General features: G+C 36.6%; 1 protein-coding gene across 1 annotated transcript in view; it reads left to right on the plus strand.

Annotated features, from left to right (window-relative positions):
• HACE1 (HECT domain and ankyrin repeat containing E3 ubiquitin protein ligase 1) overlaps positions 1-19226 on the plus strand; it is a 246142-nt gene that overhangs the window by 149367 nt on the left and 77549 nt on the right. Inside the window, exons 10-14 of the mRNA XM_042780944.1 lie at positions 6200-6256; positions 7511-7742; positions 17707-18044; positions 18541-18609; positions 18860-18947. Coding sequence (XP_042636878.1) covers positions 6200-6256; positions 7511-7742; positions 17707-18044; positions 18541-18609; positions 18860-18947 — 784 coding nt within the window. The remainder of the gene's footprint in view (positions 1-6199; positions 6257-7510; positions 7743-17706; positions 18045-18540; positions 18610-18859; positions 18948-19226) is intronic.

A 19226-nucleotide genomic window follows, 5' to 3' on the forward strand; every position in this document is an offset into this window, starting at 1 on the left:
GGCCTTCAACGAGATGGATTGATACGGTGGCTGCGATGATGGTTTCAAGTATAGCAGGGATTGTGGGGCTGGTGTAGGATCGGGCAGTGTTTCGTTCTGCTGTGCATGGGGTTGCTATGAGTTGGAAATGACTCGACGGCACTTAACAACAACAACGACGACTATACCAAGAAAAAAATATTATTCAACATTCAGCCATTTCAGGAGGCAGCCTGTCCTCAAGAACTGATGGTATTGAGGGACAAAATCCAAGCTGCACTGAAGGAATTGACAAAAATAAGCCTCCAGGAATTGATGAAGTATCCATTGAGATGTTTCAACAAATGGATGCAATGCTGGAAGTGCTCACTTTCCAAGACATTTGGGAGATAGCTACTTGGTCATGTGACTGGAGGAAATCCATATTTGTACCATTCTCAAGAAAGATGATACAACATAGTGTGGAAATGATTGAGCAATATAATTAATACCACACTCAGTAAAACTTTGCTGAAAATGATTAAAAAATTGTTGCAGCAGTATGTAGACAGGGAACTACTAGAAATACAAGCTGGATTCAGAAGAGGATGTAGAATAGGGGTTATCATTACTGATGTCAATTAAATCTTGGCTGAAAGCAAAGAATACCAGAAAAATGTTTACCTGTGTTTTATTGACTGTGAAAAGGCATTTGACTGTGTGGATCATAACAAATTACACATAATATTGTGAAGAATAGGTATTCTAGAACACTTAATTGTGCCCATGAGTGACCTGAACATAAACCGAGAGATGGTCTTTCGAATGGAATAAGGAGATACTGCAGGGTTTAAAATCAGTAAAGGTGTGCATCAGGGTTGTATCCTTTCACCATACTTACTCATTTTGTATGCCGAACAAATAATCTGAGAAGTTGGACTGTATGAAGAAGAACGTGGCATTAGGATTGGAGGAATACTCATTAATGATCAGCACTATGCAGATGACACAGCCTTCCTTGCTGAAAGTGAAGATGACTTCAAACATTTACTGATGAAGATCAAAGACTATAGCCTTCAGTATGGATTATACCTCCATGTTGTTGTTGTTTTGCCATCGAGTCGGCCCCAACTCATAGCGACCCCTCCTTGGGTTTCTGAGGCAGTATCACTACGGAAGTAGGAATGCCCAACCTTCCTTCCGAGGAGTGGCTGGTGGGTACCAGCATGAAAAAAAAAAACAAAAATCCTTGCAGCAAGATCAGTGAGAAACATCACAATAAATGGAGAAAAGATTGATGATGTCAAAGATTTCATTTTACTTCAATCCACTATCAGTGCCCGTGGAGGGAGCAGTCAAGAAATCAAAGGATGTATTGAATTGGGCAAACCTGCAAAAGACCTCTTTAAAGTATTAAAGAGCAAAGATGTCACTTTGAAGACTAAGGTGTGCCTAATCCAAGCCATGGCATTTTCAGTCACCTCATACATATGTGAAAGCTGGACAATGAAAAGTTGATGCCTTTGAATTGAGTGTTGGTGAAGAATACTCAAAATGCTAGGGACTGCCAGAAGAATGAACAAGTTGTCCTGGAAGAAGTGGAGCTGGGATGCTCCTTGGAAATGAGAATGGGCAGACTTCATCTCACCTACTTTGGTCATGCTGTCAGAAGGAATCAGTCCCTGGAGATGGATATCATGCGGGGTAAAGTAGAAAGTCAATGAAGAAGAGGAAGGACCCTCAAAGAATTGGATTAACACAATGGCTCCAATGATGGGATCAAGCACAGCAAGGGTTGTTTGTGCATAACACAGGGCTGGGCGGTGTTTTGTTCTGTTGTACGTAGGCTCCCTCTGAGTAAGAGCCGACTCAATGGCACCTAACAACATGTGCCAGGTCTACTACCCATCTGTCAGATTGTCATATTCTTGTGGCTAGTGTGTTACTATGATGCTGTAAGCTATACCACCAGTATTTCAAATGCCCACAGGGTTCATTAACAACAGTAATAACAAACTAAGGAACACTCAAATATATTATTTCATTACTCTTCATAGTAACCCTGTGATTTAATCATTGTTATCTCCATTTTACATATAAGAAAATTAAAATTGCATTATTTGCCAGCCCAGTAAGTTGAAAAACCAGAGTTCAGAACCTCACTAACAAAGAACAAATCCTGGGTTTAAATGTAGTGCTTTAAATAGAAAAGGAGATTAGTAAAACAGGGTAGGAAGAAAGGAATCCATGGCCAAAGCAAGTTTTAAAACTACTGTACTAAGCCATACTGCTTCACCACTAGCAATGCTTGCTACCTTTCAGATGCTTTATGATCTCTGTTATTACTATGACCATTTTTGATTTGCAGTTACTTCTTTGTTGGGGCTGTTAGAATGCATTGGTTATTAGAGGAGCCTTGGTGGTGCACTGGTTAAGTGCTCTGCTGCCAGCTGAAATTTCACAAGAGGAAGCCAGAATTACCATCGGCAGCCCAAGGCTTATTCCTAGGAGGCCAGACATGCTGCCACCCTCCAGCCTTTTACCAATTCTGACACGAACTATCCCTCCCCCAGCACTCTCTGCTAGGTTCGATAATTTGTTGCAGTAGCCACACAGAACTTACAGAAAATACTCATGATTATGAGATTTATTAGGGAAATAAAAGGCTACAATTCAGGTTCAGGAATGTGTTCAGAATACAATTCTTCAATCAGGACAGTCTCCCCTCTGCTATGCCCTCAGGCATGCCTCTCTGACCCTTGGCCTCTAGTCCTGGCCTCTGCCCTGCTTGGGCAAGTGTTACAAAGTTCTTTTAGCTCTGCTGGTAGGTACACCTAGGTGTACCCCATTCCATCAGCAAGCCGCCTGCCCAGGAGCACTCAGCTTTGTCGCTCTATGGGCCAGGTAAACCCGCTGCTCTGTCTCATGCCTCTTGGTTCCACTGAGACCGTCTCTCTCTGCTGGGGCTTCTCTGCCAGGACGTCTGTCTGCCACAGTGCTTATTTCTGGGTGTCTCTCCCTGCCACCCATCTCTGCCAAGGAAGTCCAGTGCAGGGATCTCGAGTCCAAGGATGCACACTGCTCCACCACTAGCTCTTCTCTCTTGAGGGCAGTGGGATCCCCATTTCTGCTTCTAGGAGGGCTCATTGTAAACCTGACAGAGTGACAAAACTAACCAATCAGAGTTCTACACACCTTTTTTTGCATGGTCCCACCCAGTGTTCCGGTGGGAATTACAAAGACTGTAGCTAGGAAAGCCATACCAAGTAATTCACTGCCCCACAGTCTGCTCTGTGGGAAAAAGATGCTGCAGTCTGCTTCCTTAAAAATTTACATCCTTAGAAATCCTAGGAGACAGTTCTCTGTCCTGTAGGGTGATTGTGAGTCAGAATCAACACGACTGCAGTGGGTTTTTTTTTTTTTTTTGGTTTATTGGTTATTAATATTGTGTTAGATTTTGTTGTAATGTCAGTAAGGTATATTCTTAAAGGGAGTCTCAAATACAAATCATTACCCCCTGTCAATTTATGTTTAATGATAATTTTGCAGATCGTCTTCGTTTCATTCATTTATTTATAAATCACTGCATGTTTCTTAATCCACGATGTGAAGTATTTTTGGCCCCTTTTTTTAATAGAAATTTCTATTAAGGAAATAACTGACTAAAGTAAATGTTAATTAGTGTCAGTTGAGATGTTCAGTACATGGGAGTATTTTATAAAGATAACAAGCATTTACTAATGTTCGTAAACCACCAGCCACTCCTCGGAAGGAAGGTTGGGCAATCTTGCTTCCGTAGTGATACTGCCTCGGAAACCCAAGGAGGGGTCGCTATGAGTCGGGGCCGACTCGACGGCACATAACAACAACAACAACAATGTTCGTAATATTTTGTTTCCATTGAAATGAACACGTTATCTTGCTCTCTGTGCCTTTATGATTGAAGGTAAAGGTAATTTTACTGACGTGCAGGAGAGAAGAAAATTCAGATAAATGCTAAGTAAGACACTGAAAAGAGTATACTCTTATATAAACCAAAGGTAACTGTATTGATAAGGCTTTGAATTAGGAAATTGATTTTTAAACTTTTATATTGAGACATATGGTGGCTTTGGGAGAAATTATCATTTCATGACGAACTGGAGAAGGATATGGTAAAGTTTGGAATTTATGATCTTTTTGCTTAAGGGAAAAGACATTTCGCTAGTTAGACAGTGAAAAAATGACATTATAGGCAAATGACTTGTCTTAGAAGAGGGTTCAGCTGAGTAAAGTAGTATACAGTTATTAGACCTTACTAATACACACATTCCTTACTTATTGACATGGTTATATTCTGAAGATCAGGTTATTATGCAAAAATCAGCATTATGCAGAAATGGAGGGTGACGGCATCACAGCATTACTGTCAGATTACATCACTACATGACTGCCAAATTACGTCATTACCTAACTGCTAGACCACTTAGGATCATGGCCCAGCCAAGTTGACAGATAACCTTAACCATCATAGCCAATGCTATTCTTGCCTTGTTACCTCCGTGTTCATTACTGCCAGATGTGTGTTGTTAGTGCCCATGGTGGTTGGATAGTTTTTTTTTGTTTGTTTGTTTGTTTTGTTTTTTACTAAATTTGTAAATGGAAAATGTGGGATAATGAGATAGTTGACAGGTGAGGAGTAGGTGTGATGATGATATTCATATTCCAGTGTTTAAGAAAATATTTCTTAACTTCTAATGAGATAATTCAAAGTGCTCTTAGATCAAATACTTAAAACAAATACTTGTATTTGTGTGATATTTATTAAAAAAGGAAAATCACATTCACACCTTTTTAATAGAAAAATTTTAGTCATTGTAGTTAACTTTCCCAAGAGCCACAGCACAATACAAAGGAAATCATTCCATTCAAACTATATTCATATTTTGTTAGTGTCAGCAGTCTTATATAAAATTAGAAATAGTCCATAAACACAAATTTACAAAAGTCAATAAAAACTAAATTAATGATTCTGTACGTATTTAAGGAGCTCTGATGGTATAATGCCTAAGGCATTTAACTGCTAACAGGATGGTTGGCAGTTCAAACCCACCAGCTGCTCTGCAGAAGGAAGATAGTGCATTCGAAGTTACTAACCAAACCAAAACCCACTGCCGTGATTCTGACTCTGTAGGACAGAGTAGAACTTCCCCATAGCATTTCCAAGGCCATAAGTCTTTATGGAAACAGACTGCCATGTCTTTCTTCTATGGAGCACTGGTGGGTTTGAACTGCTGACCTTTTGGTTAGCAACCAAGCACTTAACCACAGTACCACCAAGGATCCTTTTATAGGAATTCTGGTGTCACAGTGTGTAAGGCACTTAGGCTGTTAACCAGAAAGTTGGCAATTCAAACCCAGCAGCCGCTCTGTGGGAGGAAGATGAGGCAATCTGTTTGTATAAAGATTTACAGCCTTGGGGACTAGGTTTGCTGGTCTTATAGAGCCTGGAGAAACCCCTGAGACTATGGTCCCTAGTTGTCCCTCAGGTCTGGAACTGAACCTGCTCCTGTGGCTTCCAGCCAAACAAAAGACAGGCATATGAGATGAACATTTACATTAGGTAGAAACACTCCTTGAAGAGATCAATCATGGGAGAAGAGAAGGGTTGTGAATGTACAAGGAGACAGCTGGGGGGGTGGGGAGCAGGAGTGTATGGGAGGGAAGGACACAGGGAATAGGTGGCTATGGGGAGGAAGTGGGAGGAGAGCTGTTGCCTTGTGGGAGATGACAGTCCATATCATGAGACAAAGTGTATGTGAACTATTATATGGAAGATGAATTTGCTCTGTAAACTTTCACCCAAATCACAATAAAATTAAAAAAAAAAAAAAAGATTTTCAGTCTTGGAAACCCAATGGGGTTCACTATGAGTTGGGATTGGCTCCATTGCAGTGGGTTTGGTTTTTCTAGTTTTTGTAAAGCAAAGAAAAAAGTTTTGTTAATGTGTTATATTTGTTCCAAATACAGTATGGACAGAAATAACTATTATATTTTACTAACTCTGATAACTGACAGTTTTTATTGACTTAAAAAATATTCTTAAAATGAGGAAACAACATGAATGTCATGAAATGTCAGTTCACGTGTCACTAGGATAGCAAATGCCCTATAATTTGGTAGTTGTCAAACTAGAATATTTAGAAGTAGCCATTTGCTATTCTTGTATTACTAATCCTAATATTATTTTTTAATGTTAAAGGATACCTAAATATAACATAGAGGAAGATTTTAATGAACTTGGCAAAATAACTCTTATGTGAGATAGGATAAGCTTTTGATAATTAAAGTTACACAAAAGTAATGCCATACAGTCCTAAAGTTTATGCAGCTCTTTACTATGCTTCTGTACAGCAGGTGTAATACAAGAAAACACCTTGTGATACAAGAAAACTGTACAGCAGGTGTAATGCTAGAAAACACCATCCCCTGAATGACAAAAACATTTTTAAAAAGATTTATCAAGAGATTCAACACAAATGTAGCCCAACTCTTATAGTTTGTCTACAGAATAGTGATTGATATTCATGATGATGAATAGTCACAAGGTAGTTTGGAGTTCTGGAGGAACTGCTGATTTGTCAAAGCTTATCTTCAATGTGATTTAGTATTAATTGAATTTGAGTCATCTTTTTTTCATTTTTTTTACATGTATTTATGTAGAATCATAAGACTTCAGATAAAGAAACTTTTACTTTGATACAGATAGTAACTTTAAGATTATTCGGTCTGTGAATGTTCTATATGTGAACAGTTGGTTACTATTCTGGGGGTACTGAGGAAATAAGGGGTTATGGGTGGAATAGCAGAGATTTGGATTTTTAGTTAAAAAAGTTTAGTTTTGAGTTATCTTAAGGACATAATCAACATTTATACCATTGTTTCTTTGTGAAAAATGTCCTATGAGCTGTAAAAAGTCAGATTAATGTAATGATTCACTTTTAAAGGCGTTCCTGGGTGATGCTAACAAAAATGAAACCCAAACCTAGTGCCATCAAGTCAGTTCTAACTCATAGTGACCCTATAAGGGAGGGTAGAACTGCCCGAGGCTATAAATCTTCATAGAAGCAGATTGCCTTACTTTTTTTCCATGGAGCAGCTGGTGGGTTTGAACCTTGTGGTTTGCAGCTCAGTGCCTTAACCACTGCACCACAGAGCTCCTTGAAATGAAAGTGAAGGATTTCCTTGAAGTTGGTGCCTCAAGAAACCAGCTGTTCAGCAGGAGTGCTTTTCTTTATATTTTATACTTTGATCATTGTTTTATTTTTAGTTGCTTAAAAATTAATATTTCATTCATATGCAATCTCAATAGTGTTTATTAACCCTAACCCTAACAATAGTGTGTTTAACTTCCTGTTAAATAAACCATTCTATCCCCTATCATGATAGGAGAGAAATTTTATTCCAGTTACATTATTAAACAGGTAGCCAGTGGGATGCAGATGTTTTAAAATAAATGTTTGAACATCTAATTTCTTTACATCATCTAACCTGTTTATATTTTTATTTTCAGCCTGTCTAGCAGTTATGATGCTCAAATGAAGAGCCTTTTAAGGATTGTGAGGATATTTTGTCATGTCTTTCGAATTGGTCCATCCTCCCCCAGTAATGGAATCGATATGGGCTACAACGGGAATAAAACTCCAAGAAGCCAGGTGTTCAAGGTCAGAAAAGTATATGACGTTGTTAGGAAGATAGACGTAAAAGAGATGAATTTGACAAAGCATTTAGCTCATGAACAGGACGTAAGTTTGGTTCATAACCTATCTTTTTTTTAAGTTAAGCACACCTTTCTCCTTTCATCTCTGTCTAATCAACAGCAAGTCTTAATTGGTGAGCTTTCTATATTTTTCTTACAAATTAATTTCATTAGTGCTTTATTCTAAGCACTAATTTATATTTAGTGTTTAAATTGAATTTTATTGGATTAGAGGTTTTTGTGGAAAATGAAGTAAACATTACATTGTTCATGCTTTTATAAAGAAATTTCTTAATGAGAATAAAAGAAAATACTCAATTTTTATTTGAATTTCATTGTGTGTCTCTGTGTGTCTGTATCTTTAAAGTAAGATTACTTTCATTTACTGGGTTGACTTAACCTTGATTCTTGGGTCATTTCAGGAAAGGATCATTGAGTTTTTTTAAAAAAATACTTTGATTGCTTCATTGCTCCCTTCTGTATAAGCACACATGTGTGGGTGGAAACTTTGGGATAACTGATTCCATATAACCTAAGTCCTTGTTACTACTTTTGTGCCCATCTTAAACTAGAATTTTATGAAGTAAACAAAATGAATATGGCTATAATTGTTAATATTTTTTTTGTGGCACTGTATTTTTGAATAACTCATTTTGGAAAAATGTACGGTTCTTTAACTTTTCATTTCTTTTAAAGGTAACCTTTCTTAAGAGATTTTTATAGTATAAAATTTGCTTTTGAGTTGATGAAGAGTTGTATTTCTTTACACAATTTTTTTAGTATAAGTATGGGTTATCTATCCGAGAAGTGATTGATGTCTTTTTATATACTGCATCCTCAAAAATTACTTAGGATTTAGAGGTTTATTTTCTAAAAAATGCAAAGCTAAATTAAAGATCTATGTTGTATGATTTTTTTTTTAACATATAAATTTCTGGCAGGTAATAAGTGATTTGTAAACATTTTTACACTACTAAAATGTATGATAGGATCTCTTTCTTTTTTTAATCATTATAGGAAAGAAAATTTTTAGTATCTCTTTCCTTTTAATCCCTTCCCTAGTTTACTTTTTTTTTTTTTTTTGGTACTATTGTGCCACCTCCTGGAAGAAGGAAGCTAAGCATCTTCTTGTAACTCACGTTTTGGCTTTTCATGTACACTTTCTGATTTACTAGGTATGAGTGAACACTTAGGGAACTCTGATGGTGTACTGCCTAAGGCATTTGACTGCTAACCAGAAGGCTGGCAGTTCAAACCCATCAGCCACTCCCTGGAAGGAAGGTTCGGCAATCTACTTCTGTAGTAATACTGCCTCAGAAACCCAAAGAGGGGTTGCTGTGAGTCAGATCCGACTCGACAGCAATGAGTGAGTGAGTGAGTAAACCCTTAAATGTCTGTAATATTTGAAGTTAAATTAACCAAGACATTATTTTGTTTATGCTGGTATACTGCTCTAAAATTTACATCACAGGAAGTAGTTCTTGATGTGCACTTGTTGCCTCACTCTGTCCAGGACTGGATCTGTTCTTAGGTGCTGTTGAGTCATCTCCGACTCATAGCAATCCCATGTACAGCAGAACAAAACACTGTCTGGTCCTGTGCCAGTCTCACAATCCTTGCTATACCTGAGCCCATCGTTGTAACCACTGTGTCAATCCGTCTTGAGGGCCTTCTTTTCTTTCATTGATCCTCACTTTACTGAGCATGACATCCTTCTCCAGGGAATGGTCCCTTCTTACAACATGACTAAAGTAGGTGAGATGAATTCTGGCCATTCTTGCTTCCAAGGAGCATTCCAGCTGTACTTCTTCCAGGACAGATTTGTTAGTTCTTTTAGCAGTCCATGGTACTTTCAGCATTCTTTGCCAGCACAACAACTCAAAAGCATCAATTCTTCTTCAGTCTTTCTTATTCATTGTCCAGCTCTCACAAGCCTATGTTGTTATGTGCCGTCGAGTCGGACCCAACTCATAGAGACCCATTGGGTTTCCGAGGCAGTATCACTATGGAAACTAGATTGCCCAACCTTCCTTCCGAGGAGTGGTTGGTGGGTTTGAACTGCCAGCCTTCTGGTTAGCAGTCAAGTGCCTTAGGCAATATGCTACCAAAGCTCCCCACATGCATATGAGAAGATTGAAAATACCATGGCTTGTGTCAGGCACACCTTAGTCTTCAAGGAAACATCTTTGCTATTCAGCAGTTAAAAGAGGTTTTTTTGCAGCAGATTTGCCCAGTGCTGTATATCATCTGATATCTTGACTGCTGCTTCCATTGGTGTTGATTGTAGAACCAAGTAATATGAAGTCTTTGGCAACTTCAGTCTTTTCTCCATTTATTGTGATGCTGCTTATTGGTCCAGTTGTGAGGATTTTTGCTTTCTTTATACTGAGGTGTAATATATAATGCAGACTGTATCCTTCAATCTTCATCAGTAAGTACTTAAAGTCATTCTCACTTTTAGCAAGCAGAGTTGTGTCACCAGCATTTCACAGGTTGTTAATAATTCTTCCTGCAATCCTGATGCCATGTTCTTCTCGTATAGTCCAGCTTCTTGGATTATTTGCTCAGCATACAGATTGAATTAAAACCAAACTCACTGCCTCGAGTCAGATCCAACTCATAGTGACCCCTCCTTGGGTTTCTGAGGCAATATCACTATGGAAGTAGATTGCCCAACCTTCTTTCTGAGGAGTAGCTGGTGGGTTTGAACCACCAGCTTTCTGGTTAGCAGTCAGATGCCTTTGGTACTACACCACCAGAGCTCCCAAAAAGTATGATGAAAGAATACAACCCTGATGCACTCCTTTCTTGATTTTAAACCATGCAGTGTCCCTTTGTTCTGTCTGAACAAAACAGTCTCTATGCATAGGTTCCTCATGAGTACAATTAAGTGTTCTGGAATTCCCATTCTTCTCACTGTTATCCACAATTTGTTATGATCTACACAATCTAACTTTTTGCATAGTCAATAAAACACAAGTAAACATCTTTCTGTTATTCTTTGTTTCCATCCGGGATCTACCTGACATCAGCAGTGATATCCCTTGTTCCATGTCCTCTTCTGAATCCTGCTTGCATTTCTGGAAATTCTCTGTCAGTATACTGCTGCAACCGTTTTTGAATTATCTTCAGTAAGATTTTACTTGCATGCGATATTAATGATGTTTGATAATTTCCACATTCTGTGGGATCACTTTTCTTTGGAATGGGTACTGATATGGATCTCTTCCAGCCAATTGGCCAGGTAGCTGTCTTCCAAATCTCCTGGCATAGCTGAGTGAGTGCTTCCAGCGGGGCATTTGTTTGTTGAAACATCTCAGTGGGCATTCATTCCATCAATCCTGGAGCCTTGTTCTTTGCCACTTCTTTCAGTGCAGCTTTGACTTCTTCCTTCAGTACCTTTGGTTCTTGATCATATGCCACCTCCTAAAATGGATGAACACCGACCAGTTCTTTTTGGTACAGTGACTCTGTGTATTCCTTCCATCTTCTTTTGATGCTTCCTGCATCATTCAATATTTTGCCCATATAATCTTTTAATATTGGAAATCGAGGCTTAAATATTTTCCTCAGTTCTTTCAGCTTGAAAAATGCCAAGTGTGGTTTTCTAACTCCAGGTCTTTGTATTTCATTATAGTAATCGGCTTTGTCTTCTCGAGCTGCTCTTTGAAATCTGTTCAGCTCTTTTATCTTGTCATATATTCCATTTGCTTTAGCTACTCTCCATTTAAGGGCAAGTGTCAGAGTCTCTTCTGATATCCATTTTGGTCTTTTCTTCCTTTCCTGTCTTTTTAATGACTTGTTGCTTTCTTCTGGATGATGTTCTTGATGTCATTCCACAATTCCTCTGGTTTTCGGTCATTGGTGTTCATTGCATCAAATCTGGAATCTAGACTGGATCTGGATTCAGATATTATGTTCATCCTTTCTATTCTTATATAACAATGAATGGAAAATGAAATCAGGCACAGATTGTGGTTACCATTATCCAAATTGTATTCAGTATTATCTGAGTTTTTGTTAAAATTTGAAACTGTCACCTACTTGATAAAGATGTCAGAAAATACATGCTTCATTGCCTCTTCATATGCATTTAATTCTTGATTTAAATCTGTTTTCTATCCAGTCACTACAGACATAATGGGTAGAAAAGGATATGCTGTTTCTCCCTCTTAGCTTTTCTTTATGGAATCCAAACTTGGTGTTTTCTCAGATATTTATAATATATATAATACATAAAGTTCTTTCCTTCTGTTTTTATCATATTTGTTAGTATTTTTATTTAAATTTTCCTTAAGTATTGTTTTCTACATCTTAGATGGTGCTTTTTTTTTACCACTGGCATCTTATTTTTTCATAAATTTTGAACTTCTATTTTGGTAGGCCAGTTTTATTCCAAAATTGAGCTAATTTTTAAAAATATGAATAGATGTTACTCTTTAGGAATTCAGTAATCTCTTTACCTCTAATTTTATGAATTAAATGAGAAATCCACGAGATTGCAAAATCATTTGTCTTCTCACTAATAAGGGTAAAAATAAAAGTTCTACATTGTCTTCCTGTATATAAGACCCCTTGTTCATTTTGTGGTGATTCAAGTTGTAAAAATCTTTACCCTTTACAGAGTTGCCGCAATGTTAGGCTGGAAATACCATTTTAATTTTTACCACATTTTGTCTAAGGTAGCAGCTGATACTACTTCCCATTTTATTAACTGAGTAGTGTAACCTGTCACTTTATTGTTAGGATTAACTAATGGGTTTTCCATTAAGAATGAAGGAGTTTATAGGCCATGTGTTTTTTGTAGGTGAAATTGTTTTACATCCTGTTATTAGTTTTCTGATTTAACTTAAAAGCTCTTTAAGTTAATTTAACACTTAGCCGGCCATTCTTTCAGTGTAAGATTTTGATCTAGTGCCTTGGGAACTTTGGAGCATGTAAAGGAGAAGTGGTGGTTCTTATGAAAGCAGGATGGATGTGGGGAAGATAGTTTAAGCTTCCTGAATCTTGATGTACTTTTTTGTAAATAGTACGGTGTAACAGTTAACAGTTTTATAGAATTGTAATTTGGAACATTTGTAAGCCAAGAAAAATGGAGAAACTTTAAGATGTTATCTGTTAGGCTGTGGCATTTGACAGTATCAAGTTGAAAATAATCAGACTAACAAGATTTCAAAATTCTGTTTAATGAGCCTAAGTTGCCAGTACTTTTCTGATAAATTTCTACGACACTTCAGCATATAGGTCTTTAATTTTTTTTTTTAATTGCCCAACTTTGGGATTATATATTAAAGTTTTGAAATGTAACTTAAAATGTTTTATAAATCATATTATGAGTTTCATATTATTATTACTGTATGTAGAATATAGTTTTATGGTGAGGATCACTCAATAATATGAAATAACACTATATTCTCAGAATACCAAGAAATTTGCTATTTTTTTTCCATAGTAATTGGTAATATTTGATATGTATGGAATTTCACACCTTATTTAATGTATGTTATTATTTGTAGAGATAGAAATAAATTGACAATATAGAAAGCATCATAGATACAGTATATAATAATTCATTTGAAATTTTTAAAATATATTTTAATTCTTTTTGTCTGTAGTTGCTACCACAGACATTAAAGTTTTTTTCACACACACACACACACACACACACACGTATATATAAAATGATTGAGGAATGAATTTTCTGAGTAGATCTTCATAGGGACAACCCATTAAGGAAAACAGTTCAAGGTTGGGATTTAGTTTAGTGCATATATGATTGACAAAAGGAAAAAAGAGAAAAATAAAGACCAAGGTGGTTTAATACTTCTTTTTTTCCTCTCTCTTCTCTTCTAGTTTCTTTGCTGTGCTCCTTTATAGAAAACAGTTTAACTTTTCCATATCTTTATTGCTATCATCATTTTTTACAGAGATCAGTTTTTTTTTTTTCCTTTGATACCATTTATTCAAAATCAGCCTTTAATTTTTGCACATCATCAGTATTTGAAAATAGGATTGTTACACATTCAGGCTCATGTGCTCATCTGCATGGTGAGCATGTACTATTTCCTGCCTGAGGCTTCATCTCCATCTAGTGTGTTGATTTTCTAGGTTTTTTATCCCTTCTCATTTAGAGGCCAATTATTCCATTCTTCGTTTGTTTCAAGCAGTTTTATATCACCACCTGCTCTTTCCATATTGGAATTTTATTTTCTGATGTAAAGCTGAATTGTTTTGCTGACATAAAAAGTTCTTTTGCATTTGTACATCAAATTTAATGTTTTCCTAATGAAGAGAAACTATAGGCCTAAACTTGAATCACGATTAGAATTTTACGACATTTTGGTTGAAGGTATTATGTCAGTGTTTATGGCAGCTGGTATTTCTTGCCTTTCTTCTCATCAGCTTAGGATCTGCTGGTTTTGACTGGAAAAGTGCCCTTTATGGGCAAAGCGGTACTCATTTCAACCTCAGGAAAAGTATATTTTGTTTGTTTAAAAAGGGAAACACTTGTGCTTACCTCTGTACCTAGTACTACTCACTAGGTATTTGTTGAATGATGCACTATAGTTTTTTTTTTAATATTTTACTGAGTTTTTGATGAAATTTCACACAGTAAATTAGGTTCCCATTTAACAATTTGTATACATATTGTTCAGTGCTGTTGGTTACATTTTTCACAGTATGTCAGCATTTTCATTTTTCCATTCTGGTTGTTCCATTTGGATTCTTCCCCTTTACCTTCTAATTTTTGCTTTATGGTAAATGTTGACCATTTGGTCTTCTACAGATGAGTTTTTAAAAAGAAGGGTGATAATGTTTATTTAGTGAGTCAATCTTGTTTAATAAACTAAGTTTCTGTTGATAGTGGTGGTGCTGGATATATATATATATATAGGATATATTGACACTTTTTGGTTTAATGTTTAAGTGAAGATTTAGGGGTGATAAGTATATAGTAGCACTGACAAGGGACAAGGTTGTAGTCACTTCTTGGCCACAGCCAGCTACCCAGAGGGAGCAAGTAGTTGGACCTGTGGGCTTGGGACCATAGTCACAGGGGACATCAAGCTCAATTGGCATAACATACTACCCAAAACATTGTTCTACATCCTACTTTGGCAAGTAGTGACTGGGATCTTAAAAGCTTGCAAGCAGCCATCTAGATGCAATGATTGGTCTCTCCTTATCCAGAGCAAAGAATAATGAAGAAAACCAGAGACACTTGGAAACAATTAGTCCAGGCGACTGGTACACTGTGCAGTCCTCAGCCTGTACAACTATGAGACCAGAAGAACTAGATGGTGCTCGGCTACCGTGTCAATCTCTCAGAGGGGTTTCTATGTAGGAGATCCTGGATAGAGGAGAATAATGTGGAACAAAACTCAAAATCTTTTGAGGGGGGAAAAAAAAGGATGACCAGGTTTTCTGGTCTGATAGAGCCGGGTGAAATCACTGAGACTATGGCCCCTAGCTGCCCTTCAGGTCTGGAATAGAACCCACTCTTGTGGCTTCCAGCCAAACAAAAGACTGTCATAAGAGCTGAGCATTTACATTAGGTAAATACACTCCTTGGAGAGAATAATCATGGGAGAATAGAAGGGCTGTGTATACACAGGGAGGCAGCTTGGAGGGCAGGAGTGCATGGGAGGGAAGGACACAGGGAAGAGAGAACTATGAGGAGGAAGTGGGAGGGGAGCTGTTGCATTGTGGTACATTGTAGTCAATCTCGTCATGAGACAAAGTGTATGTGAGCTGCTGTATGGAAAGTAAATTTGCTCTGTAAACTTTCACCCAAATCACAGTTAAAAAAAAAAAAAAAAAAAGAATGAGGTATCTCAAAAAAAAAAAAAAAAAGATCTAGGAGTGATTAAATTTTTGCAAATTCTATACATAAAAGATCCCCAAAGAGAATATTCTAGACACTTGAAGAAAGGTAAGCAGGGTGAAAATATTGTGGGATTTGTTAGATAGTAAAGATTTCCTGGCAGAACAGGTTATCTAAACATTTTCTAAGGTTCCAAGTATGATTGTGCAATCTCTTTTCATCGTGGTCTTAGAAGTAAGATTATTTCATTAAGTTGGAATATCATAAGAATAGGTCTTACTGTAGCATATGGCCTGTTTTTTAGCATTCAGTGGTCATATAAAATTTAAAAAGCACAATTTCCTTTCTTATTCCTTTGTGGAGAGAGTTTATTAGTAGGAACATCTAAATAGTGTAGATTTGAATGAAAGATTCTTTACTCTCTTCTACTTTTTTAAGTGTTGATCTTGGAATTTAAAATGTTCTAGCAGGCCTTTTAATAGCTGCTTCACGTTTCTTCTTGTTTTTAAAACTAATTACTAAAGATGATGTATATATTTTATCTTCTGTAGCACTTGGCCTTGTAGCATTGTAATCACATAAATTATTTATTTATTTATTTATTTTATTTTGCATTGGGTGCAGATTAAAGCAGAATTTGTTGTACATTCAATAGTTTCTGTACCTTTGATTTCATGCCCCAATTTCCATCCCCAACCCTAACCCACTTTCCTCCCCTCCCTTCCCTGTGACCCCTACTCCCTGTGCCCTTCTTAACTATGCACTCCTGTCTGTCCAGCTTACCCTCCATGTGAATGCTGCCCCTCTGGTACCCCATGGCTGATTACTCTAAGGGGTGTATCTCTGTAGAGTAGGTGGGTGCATTGCCCTGTGTTGAGTGTTCTGCATGTAAGTCTTTGTGCTGTTGGGCTGAGAGCCAATCCTTGGGACTGAGTCCTATCCCAGGCCCAAAGGGTATCCTAGGGCCATTGTCTTGGGGGTCCCACCAAACTCCATCCGACCAGTAATTCTGGTCTTCATTGTGTAATCACACAATATTTTAAAAATGAAATTTCAGTTGCTATAATAACAATGATAACATTAATTTTCAAAGGCATTTATCTCATTATCCCAAAAACAAATATTTTAGGTAGTGTAGGAATAAGAAAAAAGGAGCTCTGGTAGCGTAGTGCCTAAGGCACTTGACTGGTAACCAGAAGGCTGGTGGTTCAAACCCACCAGCCACTCCTCGAAAGGAAGGTTGGGTAATCTACTTCTGTAGTGATACTGCCTCGGAAACCCAAGGAGGGGTCACTATGAGTTGGGTCTGACTTGATGGCACATACCAACAACAGGAGTCAGAAAAAGTTTACTTTCCCTCCCCCACCTGTTTTTTTGTAAACCATTTAAGTTGGAATTAAGAATTTTCTGGTTAGTTTTTGCTAAAGATTTCATAATTGTTGTTCTTGTTTTAAAAATGAATAGTTATTAGGAAGGTTGGGCAATCTACTTCTGTAGTGATACCGCCTCGGAAACCCAAGGAGGGGTCGCTATGAGTTGGATCTGACTTGACGGCAGTGAGTTTGTTAATTATTAGAAGTACATTATACATGAATATGTATGTGTAAGCATATACATGTATGTGGATATATATATATATATATATATATATATGTCCACACTTTAAATTTCACACTTTCAAATTACTTGTTATAAATTGTCAAAATTCTAGGAATTATATGTAAGGAAAAGAATACAGTAAACTGAGCTGTTTTAGGTTCTTTGGGAATTCTTGTATTTTTTAATTGAAAAACATTTAATTGAAAATTTCTGATACTGTATTAATACAGTGAAAGCTAGAGAGTGTATGGATAAAAGAAATACATGCTTTTAAAATGAAATATTAGAAAATTAAGTAAGATTGTTTATAAATCTTCCATTTTTCTTAGAGTTTAGTTTTTCCCCTTTTATTCCAAGGAATAAACAAATACAAATGACATTTTTGCTATAACTTAAGAAAATGTTGTTTTTATAACATCTATATGTTACTTAGCATTTGGCACTACTCTCACTTTAACTTGAGAAAGTACAGGTATCTTGAGTAAATTTGCTCTTTTACAGTATTTGTTTGACTGTGTTGTTTATTTATCCTGGAGTTAAGGTAATGATGTTAGAAAAAAACAAAAAACCTTTCTTTTTCTCTTAGCCTCTGGAATTGCTTTGGCACTCGTTAGATGAATGGTTAGTTTTAATAGCCACAGAATTAATGAAAAACAAGAAGGACTCAACGGATATCACTTCTATTTTACTGAAACAAAAAGGCCAAGATCATCAAGATGGTACTTCCATTCCTCCATGTGAACCTCCAGGACCTGAGAGCTATGAAAATCTATCCACTGGCACAAGGGAATCTAAACCAGATGCTCTTGTGGGGAAACAGGAAGCCAATGCAGATTGTCAGGATGTTATTTCTATGACAGCTAACCGGCTAAGTGCTGTCATTCAAGCTTTTTACATGTGCTGTTCTTGTCAGATGCCTCCGGGGTAAGAAGGTTTCTGCTTATTATTTTTTTCTCTGATACATGAAGAAAAGATACGATATTTTTGTAATTTTAGTAACAACAAATAATAAAATTTACTGAATTTAGGTTTTATTTTGATCATGTTTTAGGGTGCTAATTGTATTAATATAGAAGCCTCCCTAAAAATACTTGAATTATCAGCAAGTGATATATAAGTTATTACTGAGTACAATGGTAAATGTCGTCTTGTAGAGGATATCTTAATCATGTGCTTTGAAGCATATAGAGTAGGATGCTTAAAATTTGAAGATTTTTTTAAAAAGTCACTTGTTTATATCATCTGTTACGAAGTTATTTGTATTATTTTATTTTACATATTGAGTAGATATGCTTTTGTTTAATAAATTTAGAAAGAAGATCCAAACCCCATTTTTTTGATCTAGAAGCCAGTCAGATTTCCTATATTATATCACCAGATTATATCTCTGTAGTCTGATTAAACTTTTCATCCTCCACAGAATGACTTCACCCCGTTTCATTGAATTTGTCTGCAAACATGATGAAGTTCTAAAATGCTTTGTTAACAGGTAAAGTTTTCTGGGATTCTTGGACTGGCCTTGTAGCCTTCCTTTTCTCTATATACAGTTTCATCTCAACATAAAAATTTTTACTTCTGTTGCTATACAAATCTTATTATTTCAATAACAAATGGAAGTGTAGTAAGTATAGATTAATAACTGTCTTTCTTCTGCTTCAGTGTTTGTATCTCTGAATTTTCAGGTTATTTAATGCTATTCATCTTTCCTGTCTTTATAAACAAAATATTTTTTCTTTCAGAAATCCCAAAATTATATTTGACCACTTTCACTTTCTCCTTGAATGTCCTGAGTTGATGTCGAGATTCATGCATATCATTAAAGCACAGGTAGACATTGCTCTTAATCTTGTTTTTAGTATGTATGATGAAAATGAATTTGAATCATTTTTTATTTCAAGTCTAGTTGACTCATAATTACACATGAGATTTCCAAGTAAGAGGAATGAAATTACATGTCATTTTAGTATGAAGAGTAAATTTTCTTTTTTAAAAGATGTTTATTAGTGCCTACTAGAAGCTCTGGTAGCATAGTGCCTAAGGCACTTGACTGCTAACCAGAAGGCTGGCGGTTCAAACCCACCAGCCACTCCTCGGAAGGAAGGTTGG

Source organism: Orycteropus afer, unplaced genomic scaffold, assembly GCF_000298275.1.
Source record: "Orycteropus afer afer isolate SDZICR_OR568_19922 unplaced genomic scaffold, OryAfe1.0 scaffold00072, whole genome shotgun sequence".
In the NCBI taxonomy this organism is placed as follows: domain Eukaryota; kingdom Metazoa; phylum Chordata; class Mammalia; order Tubulidentata; family Orycteropodidae; genus Orycteropus; species Orycteropus afer.